Source organism: Scyliorhinus torazame, chromosome 4, assembly GCF_047496885.1.
Source record: "Scyliorhinus torazame isolate Kashiwa2021f chromosome 4, sScyTor2.1, whole genome shotgun sequence".
Classification (NCBI taxonomy): Eukaryota; Metazoa; Chordata; class Chondrichthyes; order Carcharhiniformes; family Scyliorhinidae; genus Scyliorhinus; species Scyliorhinus torazame.
Genome location: NC_092710.1, coordinates 370,485,827 through 370,504,347, shown reverse-complemented (window position 1 = coordinate 370,504,347; position 18,521 = coordinate 370,485,827). Strand labels below are relative to the sequence as shown.

The 18,521-nt window shown below is 64.9% G+C and overlaps 1 protein-coding gene across 1 annotated transcript in view; it reads left to right on the top strand.

The window, feature by feature from the left end:
• The window catches only part of LOC140411535 (uncharacterized), a 30,493-nt gene that overhangs the window by 6,369 nt on the left and 5,603 nt on the right, over window positions 1-18,521 (top strand). Inside the window, exon 3 of the mRNA XM_072500622.1 lies at window positions 13,498-13,627. Coding sequence (XP_072356723.1) covers window positions 13,498-13,627 — 130 coding nt within the window. The remainder of the gene's footprint in view (window positions 1-13,497; window positions 13,628-18,521) is intronic.

Genomic DNA, 18,521 nt, shown 5'->3' with positions numbered 1-18,521 from the left:
GCCCTCACCCTCCCTCCCCACCACACCGCACAGCACCCCCCCATCAGCCCTCACCCTCTCTCCCCACCACACCGCACAGCCCCCCTCCATCACCCCTCACCCTCTCTCCCCACCACACCGCACAGCCCCCCCATCACCCCACACCCTCCCTCCCCACCACACCGCACAGCCCCCCCCATCATCCCACACCCTCCCTCCCCACCACACCGCACAGCCCCCCCCCATCAGCCCTCACCCTCTCTCCCCACCACACCGCACAGCCCCCCCCCATCACCCATCACCCTCTCTTCCCACCACACCGCACACCCCCCCCCCATCACCCCACACCCTATCTCCCCGCCACACTGCACAGCGCCCCCCCCATCACCCCTCACCCTCTCTCCCCACCACACCGCACAGCCCCCCCATCATCCCTCACCCTCCCTCCCCACCACACCGCACAGCCCCCCCCATCATCCCTCACCCTCCCTCCCCACCACACCGCACAGCCCCCCCCCATCAGCCCTCACCCTCTCTCCCCACCACACCGCACAGCCCCCCCATCACCCATCACCCTCTCTTCCCACCACACCGCACACCCCCCCCCCATCACCCCACACCCTATCTCCCCGCCACACTGCACAGCGCCCCCCCCCATCACCCCTCACCCTCTCTCCCCACCACACCGCACAGCCCCCCCCATCATCCCTCACCCTCCCTCCCCACCACACCGCACAGCCCCCCCCATCATCCCTCACCCTCCCTCCCCACCACACCGCACAGCCCCCCCCCATCATCCCACACCCTCCCTCATCACCACACTGCACAGCCCCCCCCCATCATCCCACACCCTCCCTCATCACCACACTGCACAGCCCCCCCCCATCATCCCTCACCCTCTCTCCCCACCACACCGCACAGCCCCCCCCCATCATCCCTCACCCTCCCTCCTCACCACACTGCACAGCCCCCCCCATCATCCCTCACCCTCTCTCCCCACCACACCGCAAAGCCCCCCCCCATCACCCCTCACCCTCTCTCCCCACCACACAGCACAGCCCCCCCCATCACCCCTCACCCTCCCTCCCCACCACACTGCACAGCCCTCCCCCATCACCCCTCACCCTCTCTCCCCACCAAACCGCACAGCCCCCCCCCCCATCATCCCTCACCCTCCCTCCCCACCACACCGCACAGCCCCCCCATCATCCCACACCCTCTCCCCCCACCACACCGCACAGCCCCCGCCCCATCAGCCCTCACCCTCCCTCCCCACCACACCGCACAGCCCCCCCCCCATCAGCCCTCACCCTCTCTCCCCACCACACCGCACAGCCCCCCCCATCATCCCTCACCCTCTCTCCCCACCACACCGCACAGCCCCCCCCATCATCCCTCCCCCTCCCTCCCCACCACACTGCACAGCCCCCCCCATCATCCCTCCCCCTCCCTCCCCACCACACCGCACAGCCCCCCCATCATCCCACACCCTCTCCCCCCACCACACTGCACAGCCCCCCCATCATCCCTCCCCCTCCCTCCCCACCACACCGCACAGCCCCCCCCCCCATCATCCCTCACCCTCCCTCCTCACCACACCGCACAGCCCCCCCCATCATCCCTCACCCTCTCTCCCCACCACACCGCACAGCCCCCCCATCATCCGTCACCCTCTCTCCCCACCACACCGCACAGGCCCCCCCATCATCCCTCCCCCTCCCTCCCCACCACACCGCACAGCCCCCCCCATCATCCCTCACCCTCTCTCCCCACCACACCGCACAGCCCCCCCATCATCCCTCACCCTCTCTCCCCACCACACCGCACAGAACCCCCCCAACAGCCCTCCCCCTCCCACCGCGCCATACCGCAGAGCCCCCCCCCATCATCCCTCACCCTCTCTCCCCACCACACCACACAGACCCCCCCCATCAGCCCTCCCCCTCCCTCCGCGCCACACCGCACAGACCCCCCCCATCATCCCTCACCCTCCCTCCCCACCACACTGCACAGCCCCCCCCATCATCCCACACCCTCCCTCCCCACCACACCGCACAGCCCCCCCCTCATCATCCCTCACCCTCCCTCCCCACCACACCGCACAGCCCCCCCCCATCACCCTCTCTCCCCACCACACCGCACAGCCCCCCCATCATCCCTCACCCTCCCTCCCCACCACACCGCACAGCCCCCCCCCATCACCCTCCCTCCCCACCACACTGCACAGCCCCCCCATCACCCCTCACCCTCCCTCCCCGCCACACCGCACAGCCCCCCCCCATCATCCCTCACCCTCTCTCCCCACCACACCGCACAGCAACCCCCCCCATCAAACCTCACCCTCCCTCCCCACCACACCGCACAGCCCGCCCCCATCACCCTCTCTCCCCACCACACCGCACAGCCCCCCCATCATCCCTCACCCTCCCTCCCCACCACACCGCACAGCCCCCCCCCCATCATCCCTCACCCTCCCTCCCCACCACACCGCACAGCCCCCCCCCATCACCCTCTCTCCCCACCACACCGCACAGCCCCCCCATCATCCCTCACCCTCCCTCCCCACCACACCGCACAGCACCCCCCCATCACCCTCCCTCCCCACCACACTGCACAGCCCCCCCATCACCCCTCACCCTCCCTCCCCGCCACACCGCACAGCCCCCCCCCATCATCCCTCACCCTCCCTCCCCACCACACCGCACAGCCCCCCCCCATCATCCCTCACCCTCTCTCCCCACCACACCGCACAGCCCCCCATCACCCCTCACCCTCCCTCCCCACCACACCGCACAGCCCCCCCCCCATCATCCCTCACCCTCTCTCCCCACCACACCGCACGGCCCCCCCCATCAGCCCTCACCCTCCCTCCGCGCCACATCGCAGAGCCCCCCCCATCATCCCTCACCCTCCCTCCCCACCACACTGCACAGCCCCCCCCATCATCCCACACCCTCCCTCCCCACCACACTGCACAGCCCCCCCCATCATCCCTCACCCTCCCTCCCTACCGCACCGCACAGACCTCCCCCATCAGCCCTCCCCCTCCCTCCCCACCACACCGCACAGCCCCCCCCATCATCCCTCACCCTCCCTCCCCACCACACCGCTCAGCCCCACCCCATCATCCCTCACCCTCCCTCCCCACCACACCTCACAGCCCCCCCATCATCCCTCACCCTCTCTCCCCACCACACCGCACAGAACCCCCCCAACAGCCCTCCCCCTCCCTCCCCACCACACTGCACAGCCCCCCCATCAGCCCTCCCCCTCCCTCCGCGCCACACCGCACAGCCCCCCCCATCATTCCTCACCCTCCCTCCCCACCACACTGCAAAGCCCCCCCCCATCATCCCACACCCTCCCTCCCCACCACACCGCACAGCCCCCCCCCATCATCCCTCACCCTCCCTCCCCACCACACTGCACTGCCCCCCCATCATCCCACACCCTCCCTCCCCACCACACCGCACAGCAACCCCCCCCATCATCCCTCACCCTCCCTCCCCACCACACCGCACAGCCCCCCCCCCCATCACCCCTCACCCTCTCTCCCCACCACACCGCACAGCCCCCCATCACCCCTCACCCTCCCTCCCCACCACACCGCACAGCCCCCCCCCCCCATCATCCCTCACCCTCTCTCCCCACCACACCGCACGGCCCCCCCCATCAGCCCTCCACCTCCCTCCGCGCCACACCGCAGAGGCCCCCCCCCCATCATCCCTCACCCTCCCTCCCCCCCACACTGCACAGCCCCCCCCATCATCCCACACCCTCCCTCCCCACCACACCGCACAGCCCCCCCATCATCCCTCACCCTGCCTCCCCACCACACCGCACAGCCCCCCCCCCATCATCCCTCACCCTCCCTCCCCCCCACACTGCACAGCCCCCCCCATCATCCCTCACCCTCCTTCCCCACCACACCGCACAGCCCCCCCATCATCCCTCACCCTCTATCCCCACCACACCGCACACCCCCCCCATCATCCCTCACCCTCCCTCCCCACCACACTGCACCCCCCCCATCACCTCTCTCCCCACCACACCGCCCCCCCCCATCACCCCTCACCCTCCCTCCCCACCACACCGCACACCCCCCCCCATCATCCCTCACACTCCCTCCCCACCACACTGCACAGCCCCCCCATCATCACTCACCCTCTCTCCCCACCGCACCGCACAGCCCCCCCCCCATCTCCCACACCCTCTCTCCCCACCACACCGCACAGCCCCCCCCATCATCCCTCACCCTCCCTCCCCACCACACCGCACAGCCCCCCCCCCAGCATCCCTCACCCTCCCTCCCCACCACACTGCACAGCCCCCCCATCATCCCTCACCCTCCCTCCCCACCACACCGCACAGCCCCCCCCATCACCCCTCACCCTCCCTCCCCACCACACCGCACAGCCCCCCCCCATCAGCCCTCACCCTCCCTCCCCACCACACTGCACAGCCCCCCCCCATCATCCCTCACCCTCCTTCCCCACCACACCGCACAGCCCCCCCCCCATCATCCCTCACCCTCCCTCCCCACCACACCGCACAGCCCCCCCCATCATCCCTCACCCTCCCTCCCCACCACACCGCACAGCCCCCCCCCATCATCCCTCACCCTCCCTCCCCACCACACTGCACAGCCCCCCCCATCATCCCACACCCTCCCTCCCCACCACACCGCACAGCTCCCCCCCATCATCCCTCACCCTCCCTCCCCACCACACTGCACAGCCCCCCCCATCATCCCACACCCTCCCTCCCCACCACACTGCACAGCCCCCCCCCATCATCCCTCACCCTCCTACCCCACCACACCGCACAGCCCCCCCATCATCCCTCACCCTCCCTCCCCACCACACTGCACAGCCCCCCCCATCATCCCACACCCTCCCTCCCCACCACACCGCACAGCCCCCCCCCCATCATCCCTCACCCTCCCTCCCCACCACACTGCACAGCCCCCCCCATCATCCCACACCCTCCCTCCCCACCACACTGCACAGCCCCCCCCCATCATCCCTCACCCTCCTACCCCACCACACCGCACAGCCCCCCCATCATCCCTCACCCTCCCTCCCCACCACACCGCACAGCCCCCCCATCATCCCTCACCCTCACTCCCCACCACACCACACAGCCCCCCCCATCATCCCACACCCTCCCTCCACACCACACTGCACAGCCCCCCCCCATCATCCCTCACCCTCCCTCCACACCACACTGCACAGCCCCCCCCATCATCCCTCACCCTCTCTCCCCACCACACCGCACAGCCCCCCCCATCAGCCCTCACCCTCTCTCCCCACCACACAGCACATCCCCCCCCATCACCCCTCACCCTCTCTCCCCACCACAATGCACAGCCCCCCCCCATCATCCCTCACCCTCCCACCCCACCACACCGCACAGCACCCCACATCATCCCTCACCCTCCTTCCCCACCACACCGCACAGCCCCCACCATCATCCCTCACCCTCCCTCCCCACCACACCGCACAGCCCCCCCATCATCCCTCACCCTCCCTCCCCACCACAGCGCACAGCCCCCCCATCACCCCTCACCCTCCCTCCCCACCGCACTGCACAGCACCCCCCCCCAACATCCCTCACCCTCCCTGCCCACCACACCGCACAGCCCCCCCATCACCCCTCACCCTCCCTCCCCAGCACACTGCACAGCCCCCCCCCCATCACCCCTCACCCTCCTTCCCCACCACACTGCACAGCCCCCCCCCATCACCCCTCACCCTCCCTCCCCACCACACCGCACAGCCCCCCCCCCATCATCCCTCACCCTCCTTCCCCACCACACCGCACAGCCCCCCCATCATCCCTCACCCTCCCTCCCCACCACACAGCACAGCCCCCCCCATCATCCCTCACCCTCTATCCCCACCACACCGCACACCCCCCCCATCATCCCTCACCCTCCCTCCCCACCACACCGCACACCCCCCCTATCATCCCTCACCCTCTCTCCCCACCACACTGCACAGCCCCCCCCCAACATCCCACACCCTCTCTCCCCACCACACCGCACACACCCCCCCCATCATCCCTCACCCTCCCTCCCCACCACACCGCACACCCCCCCCTATCATCCCTCACCCTCCCTCCCCACCACACAGCACCCCCCCCCATCACATCTCTCCCTACCACACCGCACCCCCCATCACCCCTCACTCTCTCTCCCCACCACACCGCACCCCCCCCATCATCCCTCACCCTCCCTCCCCACCACACTGCACAGCCCTCCCCCTTCATCCCTCACCCTCCTTCCCCACCACACTGCACAGCCCCCCCATCACCCCTCACCCTCTCTCCCCACCACACCGCACAGCCCCCCCCATCACCCCACACCCTCTCTCCCCACCACACCGCACAGCCCCCCCCCATCAGCCCTCACCCTCCCTCCCCACCACACTGCACAGCCCCCCCATCATCCCTCACCCTCCTTCCCCACCAAACTGCACAGCCCCCCCCATCACCCCACACCCTCCCTCCCCACCACACCGCACAGCCCCCCCCATCATCCCACACCCTCCTTCCCCACCAAACTGCACAGCCCCCCCCATCACCCCACACCCTCCCTCCCCACCACACTGCACAGCCCCCCCATCATCCCTCACCCTCCTTCCCCACCAAACTGCACAGCCCCCCACATCACCCCACACCCTCCTTCCCCACCACACCGCACAGCCTCCCCCCATCATCCCTCACCCTCCCTCCCCACCACACTGCACAGCCCCCCCATCATCCCTCACCCTCCCTCCCCACCACACCACACAGCCCCCCCCCATCATCCCACACCCTCTCTCCCCACCACACCGCACCGCCCCCCCCCCATCATCCCTCACCCTCCTTCCCCACCAAACTGCACAGCCCCCCCCATCATCCCACACCCTCTCTCCCCACCACACTGCACCGCCCCCCCCCATCATCCCTCACCCTCCTTCCCCACCAAACTGCACAGCCCCCCCCATCATCCCACACCCTCCCTCCCCACCACACCACACAGCCCCCCCCATCATCCCACACCCTCTCTCCCCACCACACTGCACCGCCCCCCCCATCATCCCTCACCCTCCTTCCCCACCAAACTGCACAGCCCCCCCCCATCATCCCACACCCTCTCTCCCCACCACACTGCACAGCCCCCCCCATCATCCCACACCCTCCCTCCCCACCACACCACACAGCCCCCCCCCATCATCCCACACCCTCTCTCCCCACCACACTGCACCGCCCACCCCCATCATCCCTCACCCTCCCTCCCCACCACACCGCACAGCCCCCCCATCACCCCTCACCCTCCCTCCCCACCCCACTGCACAGCCCCCCCCATCATCCCTCACCCTCCCTCCCCACCACACCGCACAGCCCCCCCCATCACCCCTCACCCTCCCTCCCCACCACACTGCACGGCCCCCCCCCATCACCCCTCACCCTCCTTCCCCACCACACTGCACAGCCCCCCCCCATCACCCCTCACCCTCCATCCCCACCACACCTCACAGCCCCCCCCCCATCATCCCTCACCCTCCTTCCCCACCACACTGCACAGCCCCCCCATCACCCCTCACCCTCCCTCCCCACCACACCGCACAGCCCCCCCATCATCCCTCACCCTCCCTCCCCACCACACCGCACAGCCCCCCCCCATCATCCCTCACCCTCCTTCCCCACCACACCGCACAGCCCCCCCCATCATCCCTCACACTCCCTCCCCACCACACCGCACAGCCCCCCCATCATCCCACACCCTCCCTCCCCACCACACCGCACAGCCCCCCCATCATCCCTCACCCTCCTTCCCCACCACACCGCACAGACCCCCCCATCATCCCTCACCCTCTCTCCCCACCACACCGCACAGCCCCCCCATCATCCCTCACCCTCCCTCCCCACCACACCGCACAGCCCCCCCATCATCCCTCAACCTCCTTCCCCACCACACTGCACAGCCCCCCCATCATCCGTCACCCTCCCTCCCCACCACACCGCACAGCCCCCCCCATCATCCGTCACCCTCCTTCCCCACCACACTGCACAGCCGCACCATCATCCCTCACCCTCCCACCCCACCACACCGAACCCACCCCCCATCATCCCTCACCCTCTCTCCCCACCACACCGCACAGCCCCCCCCCATCATCCGTCACCCACCCTCCCCACCACACCGCACAGCCCCCCCCATCACCCCACACCCTCTCTCCCCACCACACCGCACAGTCCCCCCCATCATCCCTCACCCTCCCTCCCCACCACACCGCACAGCCCCCCCATCATCCCTCACCCTCCCTCCCCACCACACTGCACAGCCCCCCCCATCATCCCTCACCCTCCTTCCCCACCACACTGCACAGCCCCCCCCCCATCATCCCACACCCTCTCTCCCCACCACACCGCACAGCCCCCCCCCATCATCCCACACCCTCTCTCCCCACCACACTGCACAGCCACCCCCCCATTATCCCTCACCCTCTCTCCCCACCACACTGCACAGCCCCCCCCCCCCCATTATCCCTCACCCTCCCTCCCCACCACACCGCACAGCCCCCCCCATCATCCCTCACCCTCTCTCCCCACCACACCACACAGACCCCCCCATCACCCCTCACCCTCCTGCCCCACCACACCACACAACCCCCCCATCATCCCTCACCCTCCCTCCCCACCACACTGCACAGCCCCCCCCACCATCCCACACCCTCCCTCCCCACCACACTGCACAGCCCCCCCCCATCATCCCTCACCCTCCTACCCCACCACACCGCACAGCCCCCCCATCATCCCTCACCCTCCCTCCCCACCACACCGCACTGCCCCCCCATCATCCCTCACCCTCACTCCCCACCACACCACACAGCCCCCCCCATCATCCCACACCCTCCACACCACACTGCACAGCCCCCCCCCATCATCCCTCACCCTCCCTCCACACCACACTGCACAGCCCCCCCCATCATCCCTCACCCTCCCTCCCCACCACACCGCACAGCCCCCCCCATCACCCCTCACCCTCTCTCCCCACCACACTGCACAGCCCCCCCATCATCCCTCAGCCTCTCTCCCCACCACACCGCACAGCCCCCCCCCATCACCCCTCACCCTCCTTCCCCACCACACTGCACAGCCCCCCCCCATCACCCCTCACCCTCCCTCCCCACCCCACTGCACAGCACCCCCCCCCAACATCCCTCACCCTCCCTGCCCACCACACCGCACAGCCCCCCCATCACCCCTCACCCTCCCTCCCCAGCACACTGCACAGCCCCCCCCATCACCCCTCACCCTCCTTCCCCACCACACTGCACAGCCCCCCCCCATCACCCCTCACCCTCCCTCCCCACCACACCACACAGCCCCCCCCCCATCATCCCTCACCCTCCTTCCCCACCACACCGCACAGCCCCCCCATCATCCCTCACCCTCCCTCCCCACCACACAGCACAGCCCCCCCCATCATCCCTCACCCTCTATCCCCACCACACCGCACACCCCCCCCATCATCCCTCACCCTCCCTCCCCACCACACCGCACACCCCCCCTATCATCCCTCACCCTCTCTCCCCACCACACTGCACAGCCCCCCCCCCAACATCCCACACCCTCTCTCCCCACCACACCGCACACACCCCCCCCATCATCCCTCACCCTCCCTCCCCACCACACCGCACACCCCCCCCTATCATCCCTCACCCTCCCTCCCCACCACACAGCACCCCCCCCCATCACATCTCTCCCTACCACACCGCCCCCCCCATCACCCCTCACTCTCTCTCCCCACCACACCGCACCCCCCCCATCATCCCTCACCCTCCCTCCCCACCACACTGCACAGCCCTCCCCCTTCATCCCTCACCCTCCTTCCCCACCACACTGCACAGCCCCCCCATCACCCCTCACCCTCTCTCCCCACCACACCGCACAGCCCCCCCCCCATCACCCCACACCCTCTCTCCCCACCACACCGCACAGCCCCCCCCATCAGCCCTCACCCTCCCTCCCCACCACACTGCACAGCCCCCCCATCATCCCTCACCCTCCTTCCCCACCAAACTGCACAGCCCCCCCCATCACCCCACACCCTCCCTCCCCACCACACCGCACAGCCCCCCCCATCATCCCACACCCTCCTTCCCCACCAAACTGCACAGCCCCCCCCATCACCCCACACCCTCCCTCCCCACCACACTGCACAGCCCCCCCATCATCCCTCACCCTCCTTCCCCACCAAACTGCACAGCCCCCCCCATCACCCCACACCCTCCTTCCCCACCACACCGCACAGCCTCCCCCCATCATCCCTCACCCTCCCTCCCCACCACACTGCACAGCCCCCCCATCATCCCTCACCCTCCCTCCCCACCACACCACACAGCCCCCCCCCATCATCCCACACCCTCTCTCCCCACCACACCGCACCGCCCCCCCCCATCATCCCTCACCCTCCTTCCCCACCAAACTGCACAGCCCCCCCCATCATCCCACACCCTCTCTCCCCACCACACTGCACCGCCCCCCCATCATCACTCATTCTCCTTCCCCACCAAACTGCACAGCCCCCCCCATCATCCCACACCCTCCCTCCCCACCACACCACACAGCCCCCCCCCATCATCCCACACCCTCTCTCCCCACCACACTGCACCGCCCCCCCCCATCATCCCTCACCCTCCTTCCCCACCAAACTGCACAGCCCCCCCCCATCATCCCACACCCTCTCTCCCCACCACACTGCACAGCCCCCCCCATCATCCCACACCCTCCCTCCCCACCACACCACACAGCCCCCCCCCATCATCCCACACCCTCTCTCCCCACCACACTGCACCGCCCCCCCCCATCATCCCTCACCCTCCCTCCCCACCACACCGCACAGCCCCCCCATCACCCCTCACCCTCCCTCCCCACCCCACTGCACAGCCCCCCCCATCATCCCTCACCCTCCCTCCCCACCACACCGCACAGCCCCCCCCCATCACCCCTCACCCTCCCTCCCCACCACACTGCACGGCCCCCCCCCATCACCCCTCACCCTCCTTCCCCACCACACTGCACAGCCCCCCCCCATCACCCCTCACCCTCCATCCCCACCACACCTCACAGCCCCCCCCCCATCATCCCTCACCCTCCTTCCCCACCACACTGCACAGCCCCCCCATCACCCCTCACCCTCCCTCCCCACCACACCGCACAGCCCCCCCATCATCCCTCACCCTCCCTCCCCACCACACCGCACAGCCCCCCCCCATCATCCCTCACCCTCCTTCCCCACCACACCGCACAGCCCCTCCCATCATCCCTCACACTCCCTCCCCACCACACCGCACAGCCCCCCCATCATCCCACACCCTCCCTCCCCACCACACCGCACAGCCCCCCCATCATCCCTCACCCTCCTTCCCCACCACACCGCACAGACCCCCCCATCATCCCTCACCCTCTCTCCCCACCACACCGCACAGCCCCCCCCATCATCCCTCACCCTCCCTCCCCACCACACCGCACAGCCCCCCCATCATCCCTCAACCTCCTTCCCCACCACACTGCACAGCCCCCCCATCATCCGTCACCCTCCCTCCCCACCACACCGCACAGCCCCCCCCATCATCCGTCACCCTCCTTCCCCACCACACTGCACAGCCGCACCATCATCCCTCACCCTCCCACCCCACCACACCGAACCCACCCCCCATCATCCCTCACCCTCTCTCCCCACCACACCGCACAGCCCCCCCCCATCATCCGTCACCCACCCTCCCCACCACACCGCACAGCCCCCCCCATCACCCCACACCCTCTCTCCCCACCACACCGCACAGTCCCCCCCATCATCCCTCACCCTCCCTCCCCACCACACCGCACAGCCCCCCCATCATCCCTCACCCTCCCTCCCCACCACACTGCACAGCCCCCCCCATCATCCCTCACCCTCCTTCCCCACCACACTGCACAGCCCCCCCCCCATCATCCCACACCCTCTCTCCCCACCACACCGCACAGCCCCCCCCCATCATCCCACACCCTCTCTCCCCACCACACTGCACAGCCACCCCCCCATTATCCCTCACCCTCTCTCCCCACCACACTGCACAGCCCCCCCCCCCATTATCCCTCACCCTCCCTCCCCACCACACCGCACAGCCCCCCCCATCATCCCTCACCCTCTCTCCCCACCACACCACACAGACCCCCCCATCACCCCTCACCCTCCTGCCCCACCACACCACACAACCCCCCCATCATCCCTCACCCTCTCTCCCCACCACACCGCACAGCCCCCCCATCAGCCCTCACCCTCCCTCCCCACCACACCGCACAGCCCCCCCCATCATCCCTCACCCTCTCTCCCCACCACACAGCACAGCCCCCCCACATCATCCCTCACCCTCTCTCCCCACCACACCGCACAGCCCCCCCCATCATCCCTCACCCTCTCTCCCCACCACACCGCACAGCCCCCCCCCATCAGCCCTCACCCTCCCTCCCCACCACACTGCACAGCCCCCCCCCATCATCCCTCACCCTCCCTCCCCACCACACCGCACAGCCCCCCCATCATCCCACACCCTCTCTCCCCACCACACCGCACAGCCCCCCCCCCCCCCCCCCCCCACCCTCCGGACCACATGTCAGCCCCCCCACAGAGACGCCAGTGATAGGGAGACCCCCCACAGAGGCCCCTGAGACAGGGAGACCCCCGCACAGAGACCCCTGGGATAGGGAGACCCCACAGAGACCCCTGTAATAGGGAGCCCCCCACAGGGACCCCTGTAATAGGGGGGCACTAACTGACCCTGTTTGGACTGCTCTGAGCTTCCAGGCAGGGGTGGGTTCATCTTCTGTGTGTCTGTGGGGGGGGGGGGTCTTTATGTGGGGAGTCGCCTGTGGAGGGGATTCCTGCAGGAAGGGGGTCAAAATAGGGGGGTCACCCTATCACAGGGGTCTCTGTGGGGGTCTCCCTATCACTGGGGTCTCTGTGGGGGTCTCCCTATCACTGGGGTCTCTGTGGGGGGGGTCTCCCTATCACAGGGGTCTCTGTGGGGGTCTCCCTATCACTGGGGTATCTGTGGGGGTCTCCCTATCACTGGGGTCTCTGTGGGGGGGTCTCCCTATCACAGGGGTCTCTGTGGGGGTCTCCCTATCACAGGGGTCTCTGTGGGAGTCTCCCTATCACTGGGGTCTCTTGGGGGGGGGTCTCCCTATCACAGGGGTCTCTGTGGGGGTGTCCCTATCACGGGGGTCTCTGTGAGGATCTCCCTATCACAGGGGTCTCTATGTGGGGGTCTCCCTATCACAGGGGTCTCTGTGGGTGTCTCCCTGTCACAGGGGACTCTGTGGGGGTCTCCCTGTCACAGGGGTCTCTGTGAGGGGGGGGTCTCCCTATCACAGGACATGAATACTGCTCCCACACCTGGGAACCGAGGACAGTCCCCTCAACACTGATGTGTTTTGGTGCGAGTTCAGTTGTGTCACATGGTGATGGATTTTATTTTCTTGTTTTAGAATTACCTTGAGGTGCAATTCAAAGAACGCCGGAGGATTGAAACTGAAGTTGATGCCGTGGATATTAAAAGTGCGCTGGCGATCGGTCTGGACAAACTATTCAGTTATGCACGTTGTGGGAATGTTGCAGGTATGTCAGATGTTCCTTCAAAGTAACAACAGATTCTAAAACAGCCATTCACTCTTTAACCTGTCACGTTTGAAACTTTTTGTACAGACTGACACACTGAGCAAAGAATTGTCAATCCCAGAGCGTTCCGCGGTCACATGTGACCAGTGGGTTGAGGCGCTGTTTGGGCTACTTACACACATAGGAACAAACCGGGAAAATAGAAGCAGGAGGAGGCCATTCGGCCCTTCGAGCCTGCCCCGCCATTCATTCTGATCATGGCTGATCATCAAGTTCAATCCCCTGATCCCACCTTCCCCCATCTCCCTCGATCCCTTTCGCCCCGAGAGCAAATCTAATTCCTTCTTCAAATTCCACAGATTCCCCGCTCTCTGGGGCGAGGGTGAGACCCTCTCTTGTCGGAGATGGTCATTGCCGGGCACTTGTGTGGCGCGAATGTAACATCTTTGGAAAACCCTCTCCAAATCCAACTCTGGGGAGGCCGGAAGTCACGGGAATGAACTGGAAACAAATGCAAGGCTAAAATTCAACAGAGAAATGTTCAACGAATGGGGAAAGTGAAGAGAGGGTCCGTGCAATTAAATGGATCAGTCCAATAGAGCAATGAGACCGACCTCACTCACAGCTCTGTTAAACCAGGGACCCCATTCTCCCAATTCTCTTAGTGCCGGCTGGATGCGGTGAATCTGGTGGGAGCCAGACCGTCGAATACCCGCTGGTGTAAAATTCCGTTACAAGTCTCCCAATGGCGGGTTAATGGCGATGAAGGCTGGCGTGAACAGGGGGCTCTCGGTTCACCCGAGATTTGAGGTGAATGCAACACTGCCACAGTGCTGCGCCGCTCCTGATGCATCGTTCACCACACTTCCTGCCCTCCGTCTCCATGCCCAGCTCGTCTTCATGGGCAGCACCGTGCTGCTGGACCCATGGACACGCCTGTGCCACCGTTTCCCGTTCAGTATTGTGCCAGGGCTGCGAGTACAGGAGTCTCCTTCTCCCCCTCCAGCAGCAACAAACACCAGTGTCTATCTGGACAGCTCTGTGCTGTCTGTCCCTTCCAGCAGTGACACACACCAGTGTCTATCTGGACAGCTCTGTGCTGTCTGTCCCTTCCAGCAGTGACACACACCAGTGTCTATCTGGACAGCTCTGTGCTGTCTGTCCCTTCCAGCAGTGACACACACCAGTGTCTATCTGGACAGCTCTGTGCTGTCTGTCCCTTCCAGCAGTGACACACACCAGTGTCTATCTGGACAGCTCTGTGCTGTCTCCCCCTTCCAGCAGTGACACACACCAGTGTCTATCTGGACAGCTCTGTGCTGTCTGTCCCTTCCAGCAGTGACACACCCCAGTGTCTATCTGGACAGCTCTGTGCTGTCTGTCCCTTCCAGCAGCGACACACACCAGTGTCTATCTGGACAGCTCTGTGCTGTCTCCCCCTTCCAGCAGTGACACACACCAGTGTCTATCTGGACAGCTCTGTGCTGTCTGTCCCTTCCAGCAGTGACACACACCAGTGTCTATCTGGACAGCTCTGTGCTGTATGTCCCTTCCAGCAGTGACACACACCATTGTCTATCTGGACAGCTCTGTGCTGTATGTCCCTTCCAGCAGTGACACACACCATTGTCTATCTGGACAGCTCTGTGCTGTCTGTCCCTTCCAACAGTGACACACACCAGTGTCTATCTGGACAGCTCTGTGCTGTCTGTCCCTTCCAACAGTGACACACACCAGTGTCTATCTGGACAGCTCTGTGCTGTCTCCCCCTTCCGGCAGTGACACACACCAGTGTCTATCTGGACAGCTCTGTGCTGTCTGTCCCTTCCAGCAGCGACACACACCAGTGTCTATCTGGACAGCTCTGTGCTGTCTGTCCCTTCCAGCAGTGACACACACCAGTGTCTATCTGGACAGCTCTGTGCTGTCTGTCCCTTCCAGCAGTGACACACACCAGTGTCTATCTGGACAGCTCTGTGCTGTCTCTCCCTTCCAGCAGTGACACACACCAGTGTCTATCTGGACAGCTCTGTGCTGTCTCCCCCTTCCAGCAGTGACACACACCAGTGTCTATCTGGACAGCTCTGTGCTGTCTCCCCCTTCCAGCAGTGACACACACCAGTGTCTATCTGGACAGCTCTGTGCTGTCTGTCCCTTCCAGCAGTGACACACACCAGTGTCTATCTGGACAGCTCTGTGCTGTCTCCCCCTTCCAGCAGTGACACACACCAGTGTCTATCTGGACAGCTCTGTGCTGTCTGTCCCTTCCAGCAGTGACACACACCAGTGCCTATCTGGACAGCTCTGTGCTGTCTGTCCCTTCCAGCAGTGACACACACCAGTGTCTATCTGGACAGCTCTGTGCTGTCTCCCCCTTCCAACAGTGACACACACCAGTGTCTATCTGGACAGCTCTGTGCTGTCTGTCCCTTCCAGCAGTAACACACACCAGTGACTATCTGGACAGCTCTGTGCTGTCTGTCCCTTCCAGCAGTGACACACCCCAGTGTCTATCTGGACAGCTCTGTGCTGTCTGTCCCTTCCAGCAGCGACACACACCAGTGTCTATCTGGACAGCTCTGTGCTGTCTGTCCCTTCCAGCAGTAACACACACCAATGTCTATCTGGACAGCTCTGTGCTGTCTGTCCCTTCCAGCAGTGACACACCCCAGTGTCTATCTGGACAGCTCTGTGCTGTCTGTCCCTTCCAGCAGCGACACACACCAGTGTCTATCTGGACAGCTCTGTGCTGTCTCCCCCTTCCAGCAGCGACACACACCTGTGTCTATCTGGACAGCTCTATGCTGTCTCCCCCTTCCAGCAGTGACACACACCAGTGTCTATCTGGACAGCTCTATGCTGTCTCCCCCTTCCAGCAGTGACACACACCAGTGTCTATCTGGACAGCTCTGTGCTGTCTGTCCCATCCAGCAGTGACACACACCAGTGTCTATCTGGACAGCTCTGTGCTGTCTCCCCCTTCCAGCAGTGACACACACCAGTGTCTATCTGGACAGCTCTGTGCTGCCTGTCCCATCCAGCAGTGACACACACCAATGTCTATCTGGACAGCTCTGTGCTGTCTGTCCCTTCCAGCAGTGACACACCCCAGTGTCTATCTGGACAGCTCTGTGCTGTCTGTCCCTTCCAGCAGTGACACACACCAGTGTCTATCTGGACAGCTCTGTGCTGTCTGTCCCTTCCAGCAGTGACACACACCAGTGTCTATCTGGACAGCTCTGTGCTGTCTGTCCCTTCCAGCAGTGACACACACCAGTGTCTATCTGGACAGCTCTGTGCTGTCTCCCCCTTCAGCAGCGACACACACCAGTGTCTATCTGGAGAGCTCTGTGCTGTCTTTCCCTTCCAGCAGTGAAACACAACAGTGTCTATCTGGACAGCTCTGTGCTGTCTCCCCCTTCCAGCAGTGACACACACCAGTGTCTATCTGGACAGCTCTGTGCTGTCTGTCTCTTCCAGCAGCGACACACACCAGTGTCTATCTGGACAGCTCTGTGCTGTCTGTCCCTTCCAGCAGTGACACACACCAGTGTCTATCTGGACAGCTCTGTGCTGTCTCCCCCTTCCAGCAGTGACACACACCAGTGTCTATCTGGACAGCTCTGTGCTGTCTGTCCCTTCCAGCAGTGACACACACAAGTGTCTATCTGGACAGCTCTGTGCTGTCTGTCCCTTCCAGCAGTGACACACACCAGTGTCTATCTGGACAGCTCTGTGCTGCCTGTCCCTTCCAGCAGTGACACACACCAGTGTCTGTCTGGACAGCTCTGTGCTGTCTGTCTCTTCCAGCAGCGACACACACCAGTGTCTATCTGGACAGCTCTGTGCTGTCTGTCACTTCCAGCAGTGACACACACCAGTGTCTATCTGGACAGCTCTGTGCTGTCTGTCCCTTCCAGCAGTGACACACACAAGTGTCTATCTGGACAGCTCTGTGCTGTCTGTCCCTTCCAGCAGTGACACACACCAGTGTCTATCTGGACAGCTCTGTGCTGTCAGTCCCTTCCAGCAGTGACACACACCAGTGTCTATCTGGACAGCTCTGTGCTGTCTGTCCCTTCCAGCAGTGACACACACCAGGGTCTATCTGGACAGCTCTGTGCTGTCTGTCCCTTCCAGCAGTGACACACACCAGTGTCTATCTGACAGCTCTGTGCTGTCTCCCCCTCCAGCAGTGACACACACCAGTGTCTATCTGGACAGCTCTGTGCTCTCTGTCCTTTCCAGCAGTGACACACACCAGTGTCTATCTGGACAGCTCTGTGCTGTCTGTCCCTTCCAGCAGTGACACACACCAGTGTCGATCTGGACAGCTCTGTGCTGTCTGTCCCTTCCAGCAGTGACACACACCAGTGTCTATCTGGACAGCTCTGTGCTGTCTGTCCCTTACAGCAGTGTCACACACCAGTGTCTATCTGGACAGCTCTGTGCTGTCTGTCCCTTCCAGCAGTGACACACACCAGTGTCTATCTGGACAGCTCTGTGCTGTCTGTCCCTTCCAGCAGTGACACACACCAGTGTCTATCTGGACAGCTCTGTGCTGTCTGTCCCTTACAGCAGTGTCACACACCAGTGTCTATCTGGACAGCTCTGTGCTGTCTGTCCCTTCCAGCAGTGACACACACCAGTGTCTATCTGGACAGCTCTGTGCTGTCTGTCCCTTCCAGCAGTGACACACACCAGTGTCTATCTGGACAGCTCTGTGCTGTCTGTCCCTTCCAGCAGCGACACACACCAGTGTCTATCTGGACAGCTCTGTGACACTCAGCAGCCACCACAATAAAGGTACAAAGTTTGACCAGGAGAGGAGTATGAGGTGCGTTCTGGGGTCATGGGAGGGGGGGGGGGGGGGTTTGGAGTGGGGGTGAACTAA